The sequence below is a fragment of the Uloborus diversus genome, chromosome 2, assembly GCF_026930045.1.
Source record: "Uloborus diversus isolate 005 chromosome 2, Udiv.v.3.1, whole genome shotgun sequence".
NCBI classification, from domain to species: Eukaryota; Metazoa; Arthropoda; class Arachnida; order Araneae; family Uloboridae; genus Uloborus; species Uloborus diversus.
Window position 1 is genome coordinate 165507019 of NC_072732.1, and position 21337 is coordinate 165528355.

Here is a 21337-nt window from a genome sequence, read left to right on the forward strand (position 1 = left end):
TTTAAAAAGGTTACAAAAAACGAAAGAAAGAAAACTGTGTGAAAGAAACTACTATTATGAATTTCCCCCCTTGAAAAGTGTTTAAATGATAGCACTAAATTTAAACAAAATAGTTCTTGCAAATTTTTATGTGATTCTAGTTCTTAGTAGAAAATAACTTTGAATTTTTCTAGCAATAATAGACAAGATTAAATTGTCCTTCAATTTATTTATTGTTTCTTGTAATACTATATTTTCTTTCTTAATTTATATTTTAATGTACTTCTCAGTAAATATTAGATTTAAATCACAGATTTATCACATTCTATATTATTATTGATAGTGATTACTCAGCTGTGAAAAAAAAGGAGATCTCAGAAAAATTAAACAAGATTCTGCAAGCCTAAAATTTTACATTAATGATTTAAGATAACTATTGTATTGTTTTCCTTTAATTCTTATTCTCTTTCAGGAATTTTTAACCCATATGAAAAAGATTGAAACAGCAAATATAGCCAACTTTACTCTTAGTTTGATTACAGCTTTCGAATTATTACAAAGGGTAAGATATGCATTTTGAGTGATTGAAAATATGCTATATCAACTCCTTTTAATATATTTTAATGCTATTGTAACTTAATTAGGGAAAAATGTACTATTTTAGATTGCTATTTCTGTTATCTTTAGTAAATTATTTGATATATTTCCTTTGATATATTGTCATTTTTTTCTTGTATTTGACTTTAACGTTAAATTTAAAACTTTAATGAAAATGCTATTTTAATTCATGTTAATATATTTTAATGCAATTCTAATTTTTAGAAACATATAATTTTAGATTGACATTCCTGTTAAATTATCATTTTTCTTTTTTTTTAATGTTTAAGGTATTGTTTTTATATTATCAAAATTAGGAATATATTTATCAAAAATGAATGGTAATTTAATTTTAACTGTGCCAACATTTTTGCTGTTTCAAAAAACATATCAAACAATCTGAGAAAGCATTCCACTTCTGCATTTCCTGCATATGCCTGTGCTGTGCATAAATGCATAATAAATATGGTACATAAAATGTTCAAGTCATAAGAAATTCATTTATCTTTGCATTGAAATGAACTGCTGAAAATAGTTATTTTTGTGCAATTGTTTTGGATATGTGTATTGTGTATTTGTTATTTTACTTTATAAAATTTCTTTTTCAGTATAATCGTTCAGGACTTGGAACACAATGTAATCAAGCTATTATGATTATTACTGATGGTGCTCCCAACACCTTTGAAGATATATTTAGACGATATAACTACCCAAACATACCAGTATGATTTTTTCCTTCTCATTTTGTTGTATGAAATTTCTGTTTTACAACATTTGAAATATCATTTTATGTATTTAGCATTTTTCCATATCTGTAAAAATCAGGGGCAGAATTGCAAATTCAGGGACCAGTTTTGATACATTTTTGCTGGCCCCTTTGTTAAACTAAGTGTATTTAAGATAAAAGGTATTAATCAATAATAAGTGTTGTCACAACCAATATCTGTTTTATTTTCGAAGTATTAAACTAGTTACATTATTTAATTAATGCATTCACTTCAGTTACATCTATTAAAAGTCACTTCAATATATTATAGAGAAAATATTCTTCATGCGGCCCGTAAAGTTTTCCATTACTAGATAGCGGCCAGGAGAACCATATGGTATGGTCAGGCCCTAAGCATAAGTACATTTTCGAAAAAAAACCGCACAATCCATACAAGCTAATAGACAATGTGATGTTTCTGCTTACAGATGAACATTGATCTTTTTTCAATTATCTTTCCTTAATTGTTTTTTGCCTTTTTAAAAATTTACATTAATTAAATTTTTTAGCAAACTATAAGGTATTGTCAATATGAAACTTCAAATGCAAAACATGAAAAAAAAATATCTACAGACCTTTTAATTTGACAATTTTATTTTATTTCACCTTAAATTCGGAATTCTTTTTTACTTTCCCCACCCTATTCCAATTTCAAAAATAATTGCCTGCATTGCACATTTAAACCAACTGAAATATCAGAAAATTGATTAGAATAAGTAGATGCAAGTGCACTTACATCCCTTTGCAGACAAACAGAGTAGAACTTTCATTTAATAGTTTTTTCAAATTATATTTTACAGCTGTATCTGTCAGAGCTACCAACAAATTTTCTTTGCCACAAAACAGATGAGTGCCTGTTCTATCATTTGTATGCCAAATTTTAACTTTTATCTCTTATATCTCCTTGCTTCTAGAATAAAAGTCATTGGTTCTGAATATTTAACAATACAGGGACCCCCCCCCCCCCTAGCAGCTTAGAGTAAGAGTTTGTGCAAGTTTTAGAATTTGTGTTTTATAAATTCAACTCTGAGCTTCATTATTTACATTAGGTAATACACAATGCAGATTTTGGCAGATAGCAAGTTTTTAAGATTTGGCTATATTTCAAAATTCACAAATATTTTGGGGAGTTTTCTAAAATGTACTGTAAAAACATTGCATACTTAATGCTTAAATATATTTATGCATTGCTGAACTTTTTTAGGTTCGTGTTTTTACGTATTTAATTGGGAAAGAAGTTACTGAAACTCATGAAGTAAATTGGATGGCCTGTGCAAATAAAGGTAATTCAAGTTTCTGATTGCTTTATTTTATAACTTTATGTTTACAGATTAACACATTTTGCTGCAGAGTTGCTACTACTTTCGTATTTGTATTTTAATATCTATATTCTTCAATTTTCAAAACATTCTCATTTACCAATTTGAATTAAATCCAAAACCAATTTGAATTAAGTGCATATTTAATCTCTAAAAAGCATATGTAAAAATGAAAAATCAGTTGAAAAAGAGAAGATAAAAATGAAATTTGGAAGGAAAAGGTTAAGAAATTTCATTAAGAGAAAAAAAAAAGCTTTTCTCAAGCATGAACTAATCATGAAGAAAGATGTTGATTTGCTGTAAGTGTTTGAATAGAAATTTTAAACCCTTCCATAAGAAGGGAAAAAATCTTAAAATCTTAGAAAAAAATAAATAGAAATTTAAAAAATTATGTTAGAAGTTTGAAAATGAAAACAATAATTAATTACCATTGTTAGAGCCATCTGGTGGTGCATGACTTGTTTTTATGTAATCTTAAGATTCTAAGCTGTGGGAAAGTATATGTGAAAAATTATTTCCAAAAAATAAAGCCTTTAGTTAAAACTTTCAATATAAACTTTAATATTTGGTGATGTTTTCAAGTTGCAATGTGCTGTTATTCTAGATTTGTAATTTTGAAGTTTAAAATCACAACTTAGAATCATTTGACATTTGAAACAGAAAATTTGATACTGAGAATTAATTCCTTTTTCCATCCCCCCCCCCCCTTGTAGTTATGTTACAATATCTCTGCAAATGAATTGTCCTTGTGAGTTGTGGGATAATATATTGAGCTAAAAAGAGTTCATGGCATTACTTTCAAAGCCTAACTAAGGAATAATAGTAAATGATAATAATGCAGTTAAGATGTAAGAATATCATTATTGTTAGCTTTTGTTGTTTCAGTTTAATTTTTAACTATGTATTTGTAACTGAAATATTGATAATATTCTTGTGGCAAATTATGAAATGTAGTAATTTCAGGTTTTTTTTGGTATGGAAAAACTATTTATCAGTGTTGTTTAATAATGTTTTTTCTCAAAAAAATTTAGTAATTAATGTGTTTTGATTCAGGTTATTATACTCACATGGCTACTCTATCTGAAGTTCGAGACAAAGTTCAGGTATATTTTTGTTTATTTATTAATTATTATTATTATATATTTCTGCTTTACACATGTTTTACTTGTTCCTCTGTTACCTAAAATATATTTATCTTCAGTCATAAGCTATGTCAAGGGTGGCAAAATGTTTTGGAAATAGTGCTTCTATTTGAAGAAAAAAATATGTATCTGCCGCTTTAAATTTTTCCAACATATTGACTAAATGTGTTTCGTTCATCGTGAAACTTTTTATATTTTTGATTTTGAGCATTAATTTATGTATAAATACCTATTGGAATATTGATAATGTTAAAAGTCTTCTTTATAATTATCTAAGTACAATTTAATTTATCTATTGTTTGTCGGCTGCTGAAAATAAGTACTTAGGGGGGAAATATGAATCAAAAAGAAAAACTGGACACACTCTATTGTTAGAAAAGGCCCAAAATATTTACTAAAAGCAAGTTCAAGAATTTTATTTTTGTACAAATAGGAAAAATTTCAACAAGTAAATGAAAACGAATGCACTTTTTTAAATTGTCTGTCAAAAGGAAATGTCAACCAATCAGTATGAATTAGAACTGTGCCTGTTCTAGAAATATGACTGCTTGCCACTATTTATACTCTACTTGCTACATTTTGGTATACGTGACACAGATGGGCCGGTCCGGAACCATTTACTGTGTAAAAAAACTATTCTATTTTGCTTGTGTGAAAACTGGGGCTTTTCAGAGCTGTTGGAGAAAATTATATTTGTAAATGGAAGACCAACTTAGACTTTTTGTCTAGAAAGTTCAATATATACAAGTGGCTGTACCTGGGAGTGTTTTCTGTATAATATAGTTATAGGGGTATAGTATTGTGTTCACAAGTCAACCATCTATTTTCTCAGACTTTAATCTGAAAGAAATTGTTTGCAGTATTTAGTTTGTACATTTTACAAAGATGGGAAACAATTCTTCTCTGTTTCTGATGAATAAGTGAACTTGTTAATGAATGGTAAAAAGCTTTATCAAATCCTGGTTGACTCTACAACAGTCAACCAGGTTTTACATGTTATCCAACACTCAAGCAGTTATACTCTATACCAATTATAGGTGGTTTGGTCATTATGAAAATTATTCTGTAACTTCATTCTTGATTTTGTTCACAGAATATTATTATTATTATTATTATTTTAAATTTTAGCCATGATCATTTCGATCAAGATTATACAATAAAATATAAGTTCTAGGGATTGTTTTCTGCTTCGCCTACTACTGGAAAATTTATGTAGCCTTTTTGTTTTAAAATTGTAAGCCTAATTACGTGCCATTTAGTGATGATTCCTTTTAAGGAAAATGAAAGTTAATGAAATCAGCTTATTATGACAAAACAGAATTGATATATGTTTGAACCTGTATTTTGTTTCAAAGAAGTCTGCCATTTATTTTAAAGTAATTGAAATTATCTGTTTCTTTTTTTTTATGTCCTACATTAGTACTATTCCAGTATGCAACTAATTCCATTTTGGGTTGTCATAATTCACTTATTTATTTTAAAGAGTTAAATATTGAATGTTATTTGCATAAGTTCTTGAATTAACATGGCCTTTTTTTCCCCTCACTAGAAATATGTTCCTGTTATGAGTAGACCCATAGTACTTTCTGGGTCACGACCATTTATTTGGACCTCTGTTTATGCTGATGTTCCGGTGAGTCAAAAAAATCTGATGTGTGACCACCACTTTACTTCCTTTTACACTTGTTAAATAATCAATGTTTTTTAATAACTCAAAAGAATATGTTTCTGTACTCATGTCAAAAGGGGCAACTCCGCCTCCCTAGAAAAGAGTCTCATATCCTCATCCTCCTCCCTAATGCTGCCAAAAATAGTTTAAAATTGTATTTTTAGTTTAAAATTGCATTGCTAAAAATTTCTATATCACTTTTTCCCTTCCCTTCACTTAACTGATAACAACATAAAATAGTGTTCTATGAAACTTAAATTTCAAACAAAGTCTGGTTTCAGATTGACTCTTCTCAGGGTTGCCACGCACCGGGAAAACCTGGAATTGTCAGGGAAAATGAAAATGACCGAAAATCAGGGAAATGTCAGGGAAAATGAAAAATTGCATATTTCCTATCGTTCTTAGCGCGGCTTGCGGTCTATGACGTCAAAAAAAACCTTTCTGCCTTGTTTTTTTCGCCGCCATTCCCTTCCCATTCGTCGTTTTGTCATTCCCCTCTTTCTTCTTCCCCCTGCAGTTCTTTTTATCAACAACTCTGCCATTGGCACGTGCGCCATAGCAGTCGGTGTGCACCATAGCAGTCAGCAGCGGACATGCGCAGAAGGTACTTCTTTTCTTCCTCGTTTGAGCGGGCTCTGTTTGAGCGGGCTCTGTTTAAGCGCTGCTTGTTTACCTCAGCAGTTCTGAAGTTGTTATGATGCACAGCACGTTGTTTTGTCTGGGAGTGCCGACTGAAGTTTTTAATGAGCTGCAATAATCTTTTCATATTTTATATTATTTCTTTAAATTAATTAATGAAATCGTATTATTCTAAACAATTTTGTTCTGTAAATTTAGTTCATGAGACAATTTTAAACTTAGAAAGTTTCTTTTTTACAGAAGTATCGCTAATCTTTTAGTATTTTGGTAGTGATCTTTTAAGACTTCCAATGCGCTTCTTTCTTTCAAAATAAAAGTAATCCGATTAAAAAAAATCTGCACATCAGAGAAGTTTCTGATCAATGCTCAACTTTAACTTTATGACAGGGTGCCCACAGGAATGATTATGGCGCAAGGTGTGCCATCAATTTTTTTTTGGGGGGGGGGGGATTTTTTAATTATTTATTTTACTTTATTTTTATTCAAATTATTTACTCATATTATTTTACTTTATTATTTTCATCTGTGTGTGTGTATTTTATTGGGGAGCGAGCACACTTTTTTTTTCAAAACAATAATAATTAAAAATAAATAAATAGGTAAAAAAAATAAAAGAGGCTTAAAAATAAAAAAAGCGCTAGGCGTTCAGAAATATTGGGGGGGGGGGGGTTGTGCTATTGAACTTGGGGGGGGGGAGCACCCCTGTTTTATGAGCAACAAACAGGGGAAATATGTGAAGCTAAAAGGTGCATGATTTTTTTACAGGCCAAAGTCTAAAAGCGCTTTGAGTTCAATGGATTGGAGGTGTAGAAAGCAATAATTGAAAAAGTTTAGGTTTCATAAGTTTTAGTTCAGATTATTTTAGCAATTAACTTTATTTTTGTGATACAGATGTCACAATTGCTAATTCTGCAGTTCTTTCACTTGATGTAAGGCAGTGGCTCCTCGCTATTGAAAATTAGATATGCTACATTTACATTAATTGTTTATTACAGTGATTTGCTTCACTTGTGTTAGTACATTAGGGTAGTTCAAAAATACACTTAAAAAAAGGTTTCTCCTAGAAAACAGGACACCACTCAATGTTTTTAGACTTGTAGATAGTAAAATACTGGAGGAATTTTAACTTCCTATTCCAACTGAAAGAGGATGCTCGACCCCCTCCCTCAAACTTCATAAGTATGAGGAGGTGATTAAAAAAATTCATTGAACTGAAAAAACAATGTTACATACTATAATCTACACAAGTTATATGCATATTCATTGCAATAAAATAATTACTTACATAAAAAAAACAGCTGGGGAAATTAAATGTTTCTAAATTTGACTTTTTCTATGCTACAGCTAATTTTAAATGGAGGGGTCATTGAGCACCCTCTTAAAATTTGAGCAAGAAGCTAAAACTTTTACAGCACAATACTATTAGTAAGTCTAAAAAAAATAAGGGGTGTCTTGGACTCGAGCCGAGAGAGAAAAAAAAATGAACCACCCTTAGTACATATTTTTGATTATTTCAGCTTGAGTAAATTAAATTTTGTAGCCATTGTTTGTAAAGTTTGAAAATGAGGTAAGTTTTATCAAAATTTGAGATGTATATATTAATGTTGCAAAATGAAGGTGGAGATTGATAACCTGGAATTTTTCTCAAAACCACCTGGAAAACCTGGAAATGTCAGGGAATTTCATTCTTGAACTTCCGTGGCAACCCTGTCTTCTCTTTTGATTAATTCACCCGTGTTTGATGCAGTAGAACTCTGACTTTACATATTTTGTCAAACTACTAATAAAAAATTCACCAAGCAGGAAAACGTAAATTCATGGACTAAGATAAAAATCAAAGCATATTGCCTAAAAATTAAAATTTTCTCCATAGACTATGAAAGGAATCTGTAATCTTTACTTGTTTTTTGTTTTCTCATTCAATTTCATTTATAACCAGGGGTGTTCCCATAGGGTATAACTCAATGTACGCAGTATGCTCTCAAACATTATTTCGACACATTATGTATATTCTCGTATACATATATTGTACATAGTGAATTACTGGGAGTATACCCTTAGAAAAATTGATGGGGACATCACTGTTTATAACACGCTCTATAAGAGCAATTTTTTTCAAATTTGCTCCTTGGTTTGCATTTGCAAATAAAAATTGTTTTTGATGCTTTGACAATGAAGACAGTACGACAGGACATATAAGGAATACCAGATCAGTTTCAAGCAACTAAGAAACAAATTTAACTCGAGAAAGACCCAGAAAAAAGTTTATGTGAAACTTGTAGGTTAAATATGATTTTGATTGTTTTCAGAAAAACGTATGAAGGGGATTTTATGAAAATAAAGTAATGTTAAATGTGAAAAATTTTAACATAGTAACACAGTAATTTTCACAAACCAGCAGAAAATGATGTCTAAAGAGTGGTAACATATCAAACGGACAATGTAAAATCAGGATTCCACTGTATTTGCATACTATTTAAACTTTTGCCTAAAATAAAAATGATCCAGACTACATAAGATGGGAAATATCACGCTGAGGAATAAGTCTTTGTTTTTTGGATTGAGAGAATTGTATACATTGGTTGTGTTGTAGGGATAGACATTAAGTTTTCTCTAAACTTTAGAATCATGAGAACCGCATGTTGTACTGAGGTTTAGATTAAGCACAGGAGATAGAAATTCCAGACCTGCCACAGAATTTGAGGAGTTAAGCATAAAGAAGCATTTGTCAGACATTTGAGACATGGAATTCATACATATAAAACTCAAACTTTTCATCAATTTTGTATTAGTGTTTGTTTGTATGAGCTAATAGAGGTATAACAGGACCTCTGATAACTCCTGTGCAGTGGCGCCTATTCAGTGGGGCAGGAAGGGACAACTGCCCTTGCACTTTTTATGGTTAACTTATTTATTTTATTCTTTAACTTAGGAACGAAAACTAAAAATTATAAAAAAGGCATAAATGTCAAAATTTTATGAACATAATTATTTGTTTTATTTTGTATATCTGTTTACAAAACATTGTTTAGCACAAGAAATAATTACTTTTAGTTTATGTATTCATTGTTTAACTATCAGAAAATCAATTGCTGTACTAAAACAAGCCATACTTGTTTCATGAAATTATTACCAACTGCTGTAACATCTCAAAAAACTTATGGGTAATTGTACTTTCTTCTTCTTTTTTTTATATAATTTTTTTGCTGTCACTAAAAGTATCATGGCTTTTGGTTGTGTTTTTTGGTCCCCCCCCCCCCCTTATGCACACTAATCACCACCACTGCTCCTGTGCACCTTTAAGGTTAGCTCGAGGTTCAATCCAATTAAATTGAAAAGAAGTACAATAATTGCTTTCAGAAGGGATAAAAAGTAGAGGGAGTGTAACTCTATGGGGTTGTACCAGAATCCCAAGTTGCATACTAGTGCTACCTTGGAATGTAAGAATGCTGGGGTTTATTTTATTAATTTCACTCAAGTATCCACCACCTGCCGCAAAAATTATTTCAGCATGACAGATATTAGGGGGAAGAGAAATGTTATCAAAGACTGTTTTGATATGTTATGCATATATTTTTCCCTTGTTTTATTTCGTTTTTATTTTTCTTTAAAATCATTTTTTCTTATTATGTGTTATGCTTTTATTCTTTTGCTGTTTTTTTATCTAATTCCTAATTTATATTTCTATTGAACTTATGGGTCTCAAGTAAAATTTAAAAACACGTTCTGGAAGCGTGGCTTTTATGTCAGTATGTTTATTGCTCATAAATTCTAGAACAATGGTATTAAAATTATTTTGAATAAAAAGTTTTGTTATAAGCACAAGTTAGCAATAAAAACTGTGTACATGCATTTGGGGTTGCAAAAGCTCTTTTTTCATTGCAATTCTTTTTTCTTTTTTTTTTTTTTTTTGAATGAAAAAAATATCAGAGAAAGACGTCTTATGATGCTATCATTTTTAGCCCACTTTCTTGTAGAAAAGAAAAAATAAGGATACCAATCCATTTCACTTTAAAATAAAATTGAAGCATGGAGATTATTTAATATCATGTACAAAAATGGGAAAATAAAAAGTAGTCTAAGAAAAATTCACCTATTAATATGAAATAGAAATTTGTCTATGTTGCTCCTCGACCAATAACGTTTATGGGAATTCTCCCCTTCAAGAAGAAATTTTTGTTCCAAAAGTCTTCCTTGGGTTGCCTAATTCTCGTGTTTTTTTTTTTTTTTTCGATTTCAAAAAAAATGATTTAACTTTAAGTTATTCAAAAAGTCAAGAAGATTTTGTGACAAAAATTCAATCCTGTGTAATTTTTGATCGAACTAGAGGATTTAATTTGGAGAATCTTTAAAAGAAACTCCTTTTGAAGTAAAATACTCAAGCAACTTTTTTTATTTAAAAATCATTTAGAGTTATTGATTTTTGGAACAGTTAAATTTTTTGCACCATTGTAAATGGGTGACCATCTAAGAAGCCATTAGTATTAAAAATAAGGTTTAAATGAAAAATATTTGAAAATTGCAGAGAATCTGAATGCATCCTTTCCTTTTTAATCCATGAAATAGGATAATGTTTTTTGGAAAAAGACTTAGGATTTCCTGTTGATTTAATATTGATTATCCAAATGTCGGATGCAACTCCTAAAGATCAAAAATAAAAATAAAAATAATTTTAAAAAAAGCTAAAGCCTCAAACAGTTTTCTATTGAACAACATCTATTTAACTGCATTTTTTCCCTGATTTTATTTATATTTGTTTATTCATTATTTTTTAACAACATTGTTTTAAAAAATTAAATATGAGCAAAATTTTTTTTTTTTTACTGATTTTAAAATCTAGTTGTTAATGTCATTAAATGATAAGAAGCATTTTATTTTTACAACGTTGGTACGTGGAAAGTAGGCTCACATAATTCTGGTTGTATTTAATCTATTGTAAGCTTTAGTTGAAATACAAATCATTATGATGTTCATTTAGCATTGCAGAAGAATGTTTAGCTCTGTACTCAAAACAGTCGAATCCTGTTTTGCATTTTAGATTTTCTTTTATCAATAATGGTATTCATTTGTAGTAATTGTTAAATTGAAATATCAACAAGGCATTTAAATTGCAAGTTAATCAATTTTGTATGAGCAATCAAAAATTATTGCTACATTCATTTGAGACCCATAAGTAATTCTTAGTTTTGCTTTGCTTTATTTTCATTATGTTTAGTTTTTATTCTCATCAATACATAATGCATAACATTCAGGCAACTGATTTGACTCTAGCAGAGTGGGAAGATAGGGAATTTGAACGTATTCGTCGTAAACTCAATATCATGCGCCGTGAAATGTGGTTTGCTTTGCAAGAGGATGATGAACCAGATGATTCAGATACTACTCCTGAACCCTTGATGGAAGCAAGAGAAATAAGGGTTAGTTTGTTAAATGCTGTTCTTTGTTCAAGTAAAAGTTCAAAAAATAATAATAATAATTAATCAAACATTAGATTGAATTTTTTTTGAAAAAATTTCTTTAATTTGAAATGATCAATACATTTTCTTGTGAAGGAGTTTTGATAAAATGTTTTCAACATGAAGCTTCAGAAACAAAAATATTGGTATCTTTTTAATTGATAAATGTTTTTATTTTATAATAAAGTTGAATGTTTTTATGGTGGAATTTCCTCCTTCCTAATTTTAATTAACTGTGTTTCTTACATGCTGCTTTTTAATGGAAATTTCATTGATCTTTAATCTTTCAAAACCATCATTATTTGAAAATCAATGTGTAGATCCCACGACATCGTTTTAAAAGAAAACAGGTTTGTATGCAAAGTAATGCAACTTATATTCTTAGTTTAAAGCAAAAAAATATACAGTAAAATTTGAGAACAATTTTTGCATATTGACGTATTTTATCCCACTATAATGTTAATTTATGGCTAAATCGTATGTTTTTCTCTTTAAAGCCTTTGCAGTTAATGACTACAGTGGCTACTCCTGTATTTGACAAAAGAAATGTAAGTGTCATAATTCCTTTATTCAACATTTGCTGCCTAAAACTAAGCTTACACTCCTCCATCGAGTGATATTTGCATGCTGCAAGTCAGAATTTCTTAAAGACAGTTTGTAATCTAGTTAGGCTGTTTTCAGATAAGTACAGTGAGCTTAAAATTTATTTGGTGCCATGCTTTGTCAATTGGTTAGTTGCAGAGTTTTGTTGTTTGCTGGATGAGCCTATAAATATAGTTTAATTGTTATCTTCGTTTACATTTTCTGCTTATCATCGCCTCAGAGCAACACATTAGGATATCTCAGTGTCATTCCTCGGATTAGATGTCTTAGTGTTGCTCTGAAGGGATGATATATGTAAGTCATTTATACACATTTTAAACAGCATTTTCAATAATGTGAATGACTTGGTGAGCAATTACTTCATCAAGTACAATTGAGGTAGTGAGAAACAAAACGATGTAAGTAACAAACCTAGGGTTTTACAAAGTTCAAACCCTAGGTAGACTTTCATTGAAAAGTTTTTCTAAATCCTGGTACATAGAAGCAACAACTACTGGGGCTACTTGTAATCATATCTTGCCCCAAACCAGATATATCTGTTTTGGGGCAAGATATGGGTAAGAAAAACTCACATCTGAGTTTCTCTTACTATTTGTACTACATATACAAATTTTTAATTTTGGCACTTAACACCCTTTTCCTTCTAAGTACTTCAATTGTGTTTTTATTTGTCATTTTAACTGAAGTAAGAAATATAATCAAATCTGATAGATATATTCATTGTGTTAGATGTTTTGTATTTTGTTCACATGGATAAGGGTTGCCTTATTATATACAATTAGCATAAAATAAATTTCTTCTGAATAACAAATGTGTACTGATAAATTATGTATGCTTAATGATAAATGCAAATACTGATGTTACTTTTTCTTTGCAGTTGAAAACAGCTACATTATTAGGTGTAGCTGGAACAGATGTTCCTATAAGAGAAATCACAAAATTAACAAGAGCTTATAAGGTAATTTTTAGATTTAGTTTGAGTTTTGAATAGTAGTAAATGAAATATTTCTTAGTCGACCTGCAGTATTGTTTGTAAATTTTATCTTTATCAAGAAAGAAAATAGTTGAAATATTTAAAGAGTGTTTCTTACCTTTAAATTAATTTTAATATACAAGTAATGATGCACTTAGTTCTCAAAGATGAAAAAAATCATAAAAATTAGCACTAAATTTGTGAGAAAAGAATAATAAAACCTGCATTATTAATTAAAACTGACAGGTTTTTGAAAACTTAGAAGACAACCCAAAAACTCTACATCAAAAACATTTCTCAATTATTTAACCAAAATCGTTATGAAATATGTTGCAATTCCAGTAATGTCAAGCAAAGCTGGACCTCCTTATTATTTTTAATCATAAGATTCATGTTCTTTGAAGTAAATTTTGTTGCATCTTTACTTTGTTATATTTATAGTTACATATAGTATTGTTATAATTAAATTACATAGAGTTGGTTTTGTTTACTTTGGAAAACTCAAGTTAAAATTAATATTTAAAAAAGTTTAAAAAATGAATTGTGATTTCAATAGTGGAAATTTTAATCTTGTTGAAAGGAAATAAAAACTACATGAAAGTATTTTTTTTTTAAACCGATTTCAGCAGTTTGATTACTCTCAGTTATAAAGAATGACAAAGCAACTAAACTTTTTCCTGAAAAAAATCTGCTGTGTTTATTATTTTGGCTTATTTGTGGATATTACAATTAGAGTACAATGGTTGACACAAAGTACGCGGTAAATAATGTATTAAGTTCTTTATTAAATAGAAATGTATAGTTAATATTTATACCAAGAAGTTTTACTTTTAGTGTTTTAGTACATTAAAGCTATTGTTCATTTGTATATGTTCATTGATATAGTTTTTCCAACCCAAGTCACTTCCCCCCCCTTGAGTTTGATGTTTGTTTTGTAATTTTATTCATTCATTTATTTTTATTCCACCCCCCCCTCCCCCCGCCATTACCACCATTTAAATTTTTATCAAGTTTCATAACATTTCTTTATTTACTGATAATAAACAAGGGTCTATGCAAAAATTTTCACGAGAGCTCATTTCTGTTAGTTTCTCAATAGTTTTCTAATAGTGATTTCGATTTTTAGTAAAAGCGATGAGTGATTGAATTTTAAAATCAGAAATTTAGAGACATTTTTGTCCAAGAGTATAAAATATAGGAACTAGGGAGAAACACAAAAAAAAAAAAAAAAAAAAAAAAATTGTTCACAAACTGATTGTTTGTGCATTAAAAATTAATAACATTACTTCAAGTACACAGAACGCAGCTTAATGCAAATCAATTTTTCTGGAAGATCCTTTTAAATACTTGCAGTATTTCCCCCCCCTTTCCTTTAACTGTTAATTGAGATTGTGAAGGATAATTCTGCAATTGCAAGTTTTGTGATGGGTCCATATTAAGACCCAGGAAATGCTTTATGGAATTTAAAATTTAGAAATTTTGAAACAAAAACTGATCTTATGATATTCAGATATTTTGATTTAAGTTTACTATTAAACAAAAAAAATAAGTTTTTTCTCTTATTGAAAAATAAGATCCTAGAAAAATCTTTTTATTATTTTTCTTTTAAATAGGTCCCAGCCTATTGAAAGTTTATAAATATTTCAGAGCTAAATTATGTTAACTATACAATGAGTTGTTTTTACAATAACTTTTTAACCATTATAATTCAATCTGTACTGTCTCTTTAAAAGAAATAACTTTAATAAATTGCCTGAATACTCTTTTTTGCAGATTGGTGTAAATGCTTATTCATTTGCAATAACAAATAATGGCCATGTGCTGTTCCATCCAGAGCTCCGACCATTAGTAAGTAGAATACTTAATAAAAATAGTTGGTTACATCAGGTTGTTATAAGCATTTTTTTAATGTAAGTTGCTGATGCACTTTGTACATTTATCTTGCAGTATCAAGATCTTTTAAAACCTGGGTATAGAAACGTTGATCTGACAGAAGTTGAGCTAGTTGATACAAGCACTTCTCTTTATGTAAGTTGAAAATTTAAATCAAGGGATGTGTACCGTGTTGTATCGAAACCAAGTTTCATAAAAACAGAGTAAAGTGTTGGAGTTTTTTCAAAAATTAACAGAACGTATTAGACAAAAATGAAAATACCTCTTTTTTAAAGATAACATTCATGTTGTATCAAACCATGAGACATTAAATTCAATCTTCAACTGTGTAATATTGAAACCAAATTATAATAATCGCAAATTTGTTACCATGTAATATCGAAACTGTGTAATAACAATCACAAATTTCATGCTGTGTAATATCGAAACTGTTTTGAACAAATATCGTGTTATACGAGGAACAACCGTATTTGAAAAAGGAAGTGCTTTGAAATGTAATTGCAACCAGGGACAAACCATGCTATGAGACATTGAGACAGTCCACCTCCCCCAAACTTTATTTTTGTTTTCTCCTCTGCCATTCATTTGACTCAGGATGTAGACGTGCAATGAATGCTCAGCAAGATAGTTCAACTGGCAAACTTTTTGCACTTGCTCTAAGACACTTTAAATGCTGCCTCAGCTGTTTGCAAGGATTTCCATGTCTAAGCCAATGCATAAACAAGGACCCTTGACCACACACACACACACACACAATTATCATATTTTGAATGCTTTTTTGCTGTGCTATTTAAGTGGCATAGCAAAGGGGGGAGGGGTTAAAACCAACCCCTCATAGGCCTTGGTTTTAACATTATAGCCAATCCTAATGCAGCACTAGTTTATATGCATGCAAGGACTTTTTTTTTTTGTAAATCTTCCAGAAGAATCTGGCTGCACTAGAGATATATGCCAAAATTTTGTTGAGTTTTTCTACAAATTTCATAAAGTGCTTTCTTTTTTCATTTGAAATATAAATAAACATTCTAAAGCAAGAAGTATCCATGATTAACAGTAATTGTTAATGTAAACAACATTCATATTTAATTATGTTAAACAGCAGTACTTTTCATTCTGTCATTCTTATTACATGATTGTTCAAAGTGTTGTTCCAAAAGCATTTTAAGTAATAAAAATAAAGTTAGTTAAATTAAAAATGTTGAATTACACTACCCCAGTAGCCTGAACCTCGTTATTTCTAAAATTTGTCTAATACGAATAGGATGTGTGGAATATTTTTGAAATCTATTTTTCATTTCTCAAAATTATGTTTCACCTTGACTCATTGCATGAGCAGCTGCATAACTAGTGCCTGTTTCCCTGTTGCCTTCATTTTCAAGCAATGTACTGTGCAATGTTAAGATGCAATTAACAACAGGCTATTTTACTGACAACCAAACGGCACAAACTTGAGGGTCACAGATCTGGACGAAATTCTGGATTTAGGTTAATTCCCACTAGATATGAACCCAGGTGAAGCGGTTTGACTGCATAGGCCCTAGTTCGGATGCAACGGGGGTCCAAAGTTTTTATTTGAGTCCAGAAAAGCAATGGTTATTCATTGGAAATTAATTTTTTTTAAACTTTTCTGGCATTTGTATTGCAGTATAAGCCAATTAAATGCATTCACAACACAGAATAAATCTCCCCTCCCCCTCCTTTGTTGTACTGAAAAAATACGCCGAATGTCTTGAAAGGGTAGATATTGTCGCAAAGTTTCCAATTTCAATAAAACTCCATTGAAATTCTCTGGTCCAGACAGCAAAAACTTGAGGGTCACAAATCTCGATAAACTTCTGGATTTAGGTCAATTCGTACTAGATATGAGACCAGGTGAAATAGTTTGAGAGCATAGCCTTTAATTCGGCACCGAGGTGGGTCTAAATTAGCTTGTTAGGCTTCGAAACTGCGATAGTGTTTTCTTCGGAATTTTAAACTTGGCACAATATTTGCTCTCCTAACATCTGTCGGGTCTCTTGTTAATACAACGTAGGGGCAGTAAAATTTACTTTATACTGTGAATGCATTCAGTTATGCGATACTGCAATGCAATATCAAGAAAAGAGTGAAAAAAGGTTTATTTCAAAGGAAAATCATTGCTTTTCTAAAGCCAAACTAGCACTTTGGACCCCCATTACGACCAAACTATGCAGTGAAACCGCTTCACCTGTGTTCCTATCTAGTGGGAATTAACCTAAATCCAGAATTTCGACCTGATCTGTGACCCTCAAGTTCGTGCCGTTTGGTAGTGAGTCTTTTCACAAAAAGTAGAGAATTCCCTCAAGCTATTCTGTTAGTCCTGTTTTGTCTAAAAGCAAATTTATTATCATTTAGTTTTTATCATTATTGTCAACAATTTTGTTTTTTGTAAAAAAAAAATATGAATAAAAAAATCTAATTGAAAAGTTGGCAACATTTTGCTCACTGAAATCACTTTTTTACATTATATCTTATTCAGAAAATCTCTGAACTGTTTATGATTTATAAATCCTATTTTTAATTTTTGTTTTCTTTTCTAGGAATTTGATGAAACCTTACATACAGTAAGTGAGTTCAAGTGTTTTCTTTTCCTTTTCTCTTCCTTAACCTTGCCACTGCATTAGAGTTAAATTTTTTGACCTTTTATTCAGTATTAATTTTATAATGACATTACATATATTTTTTTAGATTCGCAAAAATATGGTGGATAGACGAATTGGATGGGGGAAAATGTCTGTGAAAGTTCCCAGTGATAACTTTGTTAGTATTAGTATTAAGCTTTCCTAATTTTCATTTCTTTTTGTGATGACAGGGCGGCGGACTGGGTCCTGCAAGAGGGAGTCAACCTTGGCCTCCAAAAAAAAAAAGGTGCAGTAAAAAAAATGGTGCAAAAAAATGATAGAAAAGAAAAGAAAAACGATGGTACACAGGTTTACGAGTATAAAGAAAAGAAAAAAAAAGAAATTGCAAGAAAATATGTAAAAAATAAATAATTTAAAAAAAAAATTTTAAATAAAAAGTTGTTTAGGCTTGAGGCGCTTAGACGGGACAGCGTGCCAGTCCGCCCCTGTGTGATGATATTTGCTTAGTAGTGCCTCAAAACATAATTTGTGTTCTCTCATTCCGCTCTTTATTTATTTATTTTATTTTAGACTATATTCCATGTGCTTTTTCTTCCCTTTTAACAAAATTAATTGTATAATATGATTCATACTTTCATCAAGAAGTTCACTTTATTCATCCAGATACTGCAGCCAGTCTGATGATTTGATCATCAATCAAGAATAGCCATAAACAAGCTGGAGGTTGTAAACCTCTCATTAAAGTTGAGATTTCTTTCACTCTGGTAGTTAAAATTTACTCAGCACACAAGTAAGGGTCCCCAAACCTAGTGCAGTTCGCCTTTTAAAGTGAAGTTTAAAAAACTTGGGTAAAAAGTTGCACATTGCTGCCCTAAGCCATGGCTGAGGTAGAGCTACAAGAATATACTAAAAAGTACTCTGGAATAGCCATAACCGAGTTTGAAATATACCCTTAATAATTATTTATGATTTCATGATTTTAATCATTCTTATTTCTGAAAATGTTAGTAGGAGTTCTATCTGGCCATTAGCTGAAGTCAACTATCAAAACTCTTCATAATTGCAGTCAATTTAACAAACGTGTATTTTGTGAATGTCTCTTTTTTTATGAATTTTTCCTGGGAAGTGAATATTTTTCAAATTTCCTTATAAATTAATATCCCAAATAATGAAACACTTTTTTTTTTGCTTTTTTCTCAACCTATTTCTTATTTACCTACTTCTTGAATATTTTCCTTTTCTCATGTTTTTATAACCCCCCATGAAATTAGAATGTATTTTCAAAGAAAGCATTGGTGTCATTCTTTGCATTTTTCCTATATATTGCTTATGGTGTGTCGTACCAATTTTCAACCCAGAGAAGATTCAAAATTATCACCCCCCCCCCCAATCAACATTTTACCGTTAGAACTTGTTATTAAGTTCATAAAGCACTTTTTCAAGCAGGGGATTAAGAGTCAAAATTGACCAACTTTTTCAGTTACTAAAACTAGGGTTGAATGGTTATGTATCTTGGCATTACTCCTCTTCAGCAAAGGTATCCTTTCCTAAAACCATTACCCAAAGAAAAAGATACCAATTGACTCCCCCCCCCTGCATGTATTTGGTAAGCATAATTAAATTAAGCATTTTTGTATGTATTTTGTTGTTTTTCCCCTGTGTGCGGGCAAAAACAACTTATGTATTAAGCAATCCCCCAACTTATGTATTAAGCCAAAATTAAGGCAAACCCCCAGAAATGAAAATTTTGAAATGGCGGACCCCTGTGCCTTTCTTCTCTTGTAGGCATTTTGTCGTAAGTACGATAAAACCATAAAAACTTGAGTCTCAAATGAAGAAAATATTTTTTATGCCCTATATTTTGTAAGATGTATTTGAAGAATTTGATTCAAAAGGTAATGAATAGCATTAATTCTAGGATAGGTTTTTTTTTTTCTGAGTGAAACATACAGAGAATGGACCTAGTTTACTATTAAAAAAAACAACAATTGAATAACTTTTCATGATATTTAATGTTTATGAGTGTAATATCTCTTTATTACGCATTTATACAAATACAAATACAAAAGTGACGACCAGCAACAGGCTCTGGGCCCAGCTAGACTGGTCCTAGTCAGTGTATTTAATATTGTCAAAAGTAAAACTCTGCTTGACAAATTTTCCATTTGCTTGTATTTAGTGACTTAGTTAAATTTAAGTCAAACTGTTTGTAAAGCTTTGACTTTGTTACAATATTTGCAATGACTCCTTTCAAAAGATTGGGAAATGTTTAAATAATAATAATAATGAGCAAATTTTTTTATTACATTAATATGTATGTATTTTTCTTCTTTTTGTTTTAGAAACGAGTTGTTACTAGAAATAACTCATATTATTATGGTCCTGTAGATGACACTCCTTTTTCGTAAGTTTATTATTTTTTTCAGTGAATTTTCATGTTTAAAGTAAAACTTTATTACCTCTTTCATTTTGCAGACAATACAAGATTTACAATATTAGAGATGTATACAGTAGAGTCTCAAAAATCCGAGTCTCAAAAGTTCGAGGTTCCGCTCAATCCGAGGTGCTTCATTCATTTTTAAATTTAATTTTTAGGCACTCAAAAATTTTTTATTAAAATCTGAAAATAGAGATTTTGCCTCTGTAAAACTTATTAACTTTGAACAGGAAATAAGGAAAAGACATTGAGAAGTTTGTTTCAACAACTCCAAATTCGACTAAGAGATATGTATTACGACTACAAGATATGTATTCAAAGATGCCTTAGAGATAATAACTTTTCGACAAAGAACGTGTTAACATTCCTTTTGGAGTATCTGATTGTAATAAAAAAGTAGGTGCACAATTCAACGCCACATGAGTTTCAAAAAGAAAATTTTACCCTTTCACAACTAACTGTTTTTCTGTTATGGAAGATACATCTCATACGTACACACTCTGATAGATACAGAAAACTCGTTGAAATGGTATTGGGTGCAGTCAAAATGCATGTTCTGGTTGCTTAAAACTGTGTACATAAATAGGCACTGTTATCATAAAAAACCAAAATAATAATTTGTTTAGACACAATTAAAATGTAAATTTATGTTGAAACTTGAGTAAAATTTTGCCTGAAGAAAATACTTCTTTTTCTTTGCACAAGGAAGTAAAATGTACCCCTCCTATGTTGTCCAAATTGTGTCAATTTTCAATCTGAAGAATTTTCTGTAATCCGAAGTGACATGAGCCCCAATTAACTCAGATTTTCGAGACTGTACTGTATTTCTTGTGGCATGCATGGATCCAGAGTGGGGTAGGGGTTCAGGACCCCACCTATAAGCGACAAATATAGCCCAAAGCTGCATTTTGGGGACTTATATTTGAAAAACTCACCCCTGACCCCTTATTTATGCCCAAAAATCACACTTGTGAACCCTCCTTCCCCTTCAGATATGACCTCTTCCAAAACCAGAAGCTGGATCTGCATTTGGCCAGTGATGCAATCAGAATTCTTTTCTAGAAAAGGGGTTTTGGTTCATATAGAGTAAATTGATACACAAGGACTGTCAAAATGGCTTGGGGGGATAAGGGTTTTGGAAAGGTTTAATCCTAACTTCTGCTCAGTTTTTCTGATTGCACTCCTGTATAGTGCAGACTGCAGAGATTTTCAATCAGAACTGCGATATCGTTTAGATTGACTGAAAAGAAAATTTTCATCCTTG

General features: G+C 30.5%; 1 protein-coding gene across 1 annotated transcript in view; it reads left to right on the plus strand.

Moving 5' to 3' along the window:
* The window catches only part of LOC129216644 (voltage-dependent calcium channel subunit alpha-2/delta-3-like), a 476626-nt gene that overhangs the window by 428087 nt on the left and 27202 nt on the right, over positions 1-21337 (plus strand). The window contains exons 10-22 of the mRNA XM_054850861.1: positions 452-541; positions 1185-1298; positions 2547-2625; positions 3715-3764; positions 5353-5430; positions 11364-11528; positions 12065-12121; positions 13048-13128; positions 14917-14991; positions 15091-15171; positions 17595-17618; positions 17743-17814; positions 19979-20040. Of these exons, the coding sequence (XP_054706836.1) occupies positions 452-541; positions 1185-1298; positions 2547-2625; positions 3715-3764; positions 5353-5430; positions 11364-11528; positions 12065-12121; positions 13048-13128; positions 14917-14991; positions 15091-15171; positions 17595-17618; positions 17743-17814; positions 19979-20040 (1028 nt within the window). The remainder of the gene's footprint in view (positions 1-451; positions 542-1184; positions 1299-2546; positions 2626-3714; positions 3765-5352; positions 5431-11363; positions 11529-12064; positions 12122-13047; positions 13129-14916; positions 14992-15090; positions 15172-17594; positions 17619-17742; positions 17815-19978; positions 20041-21337) is intronic.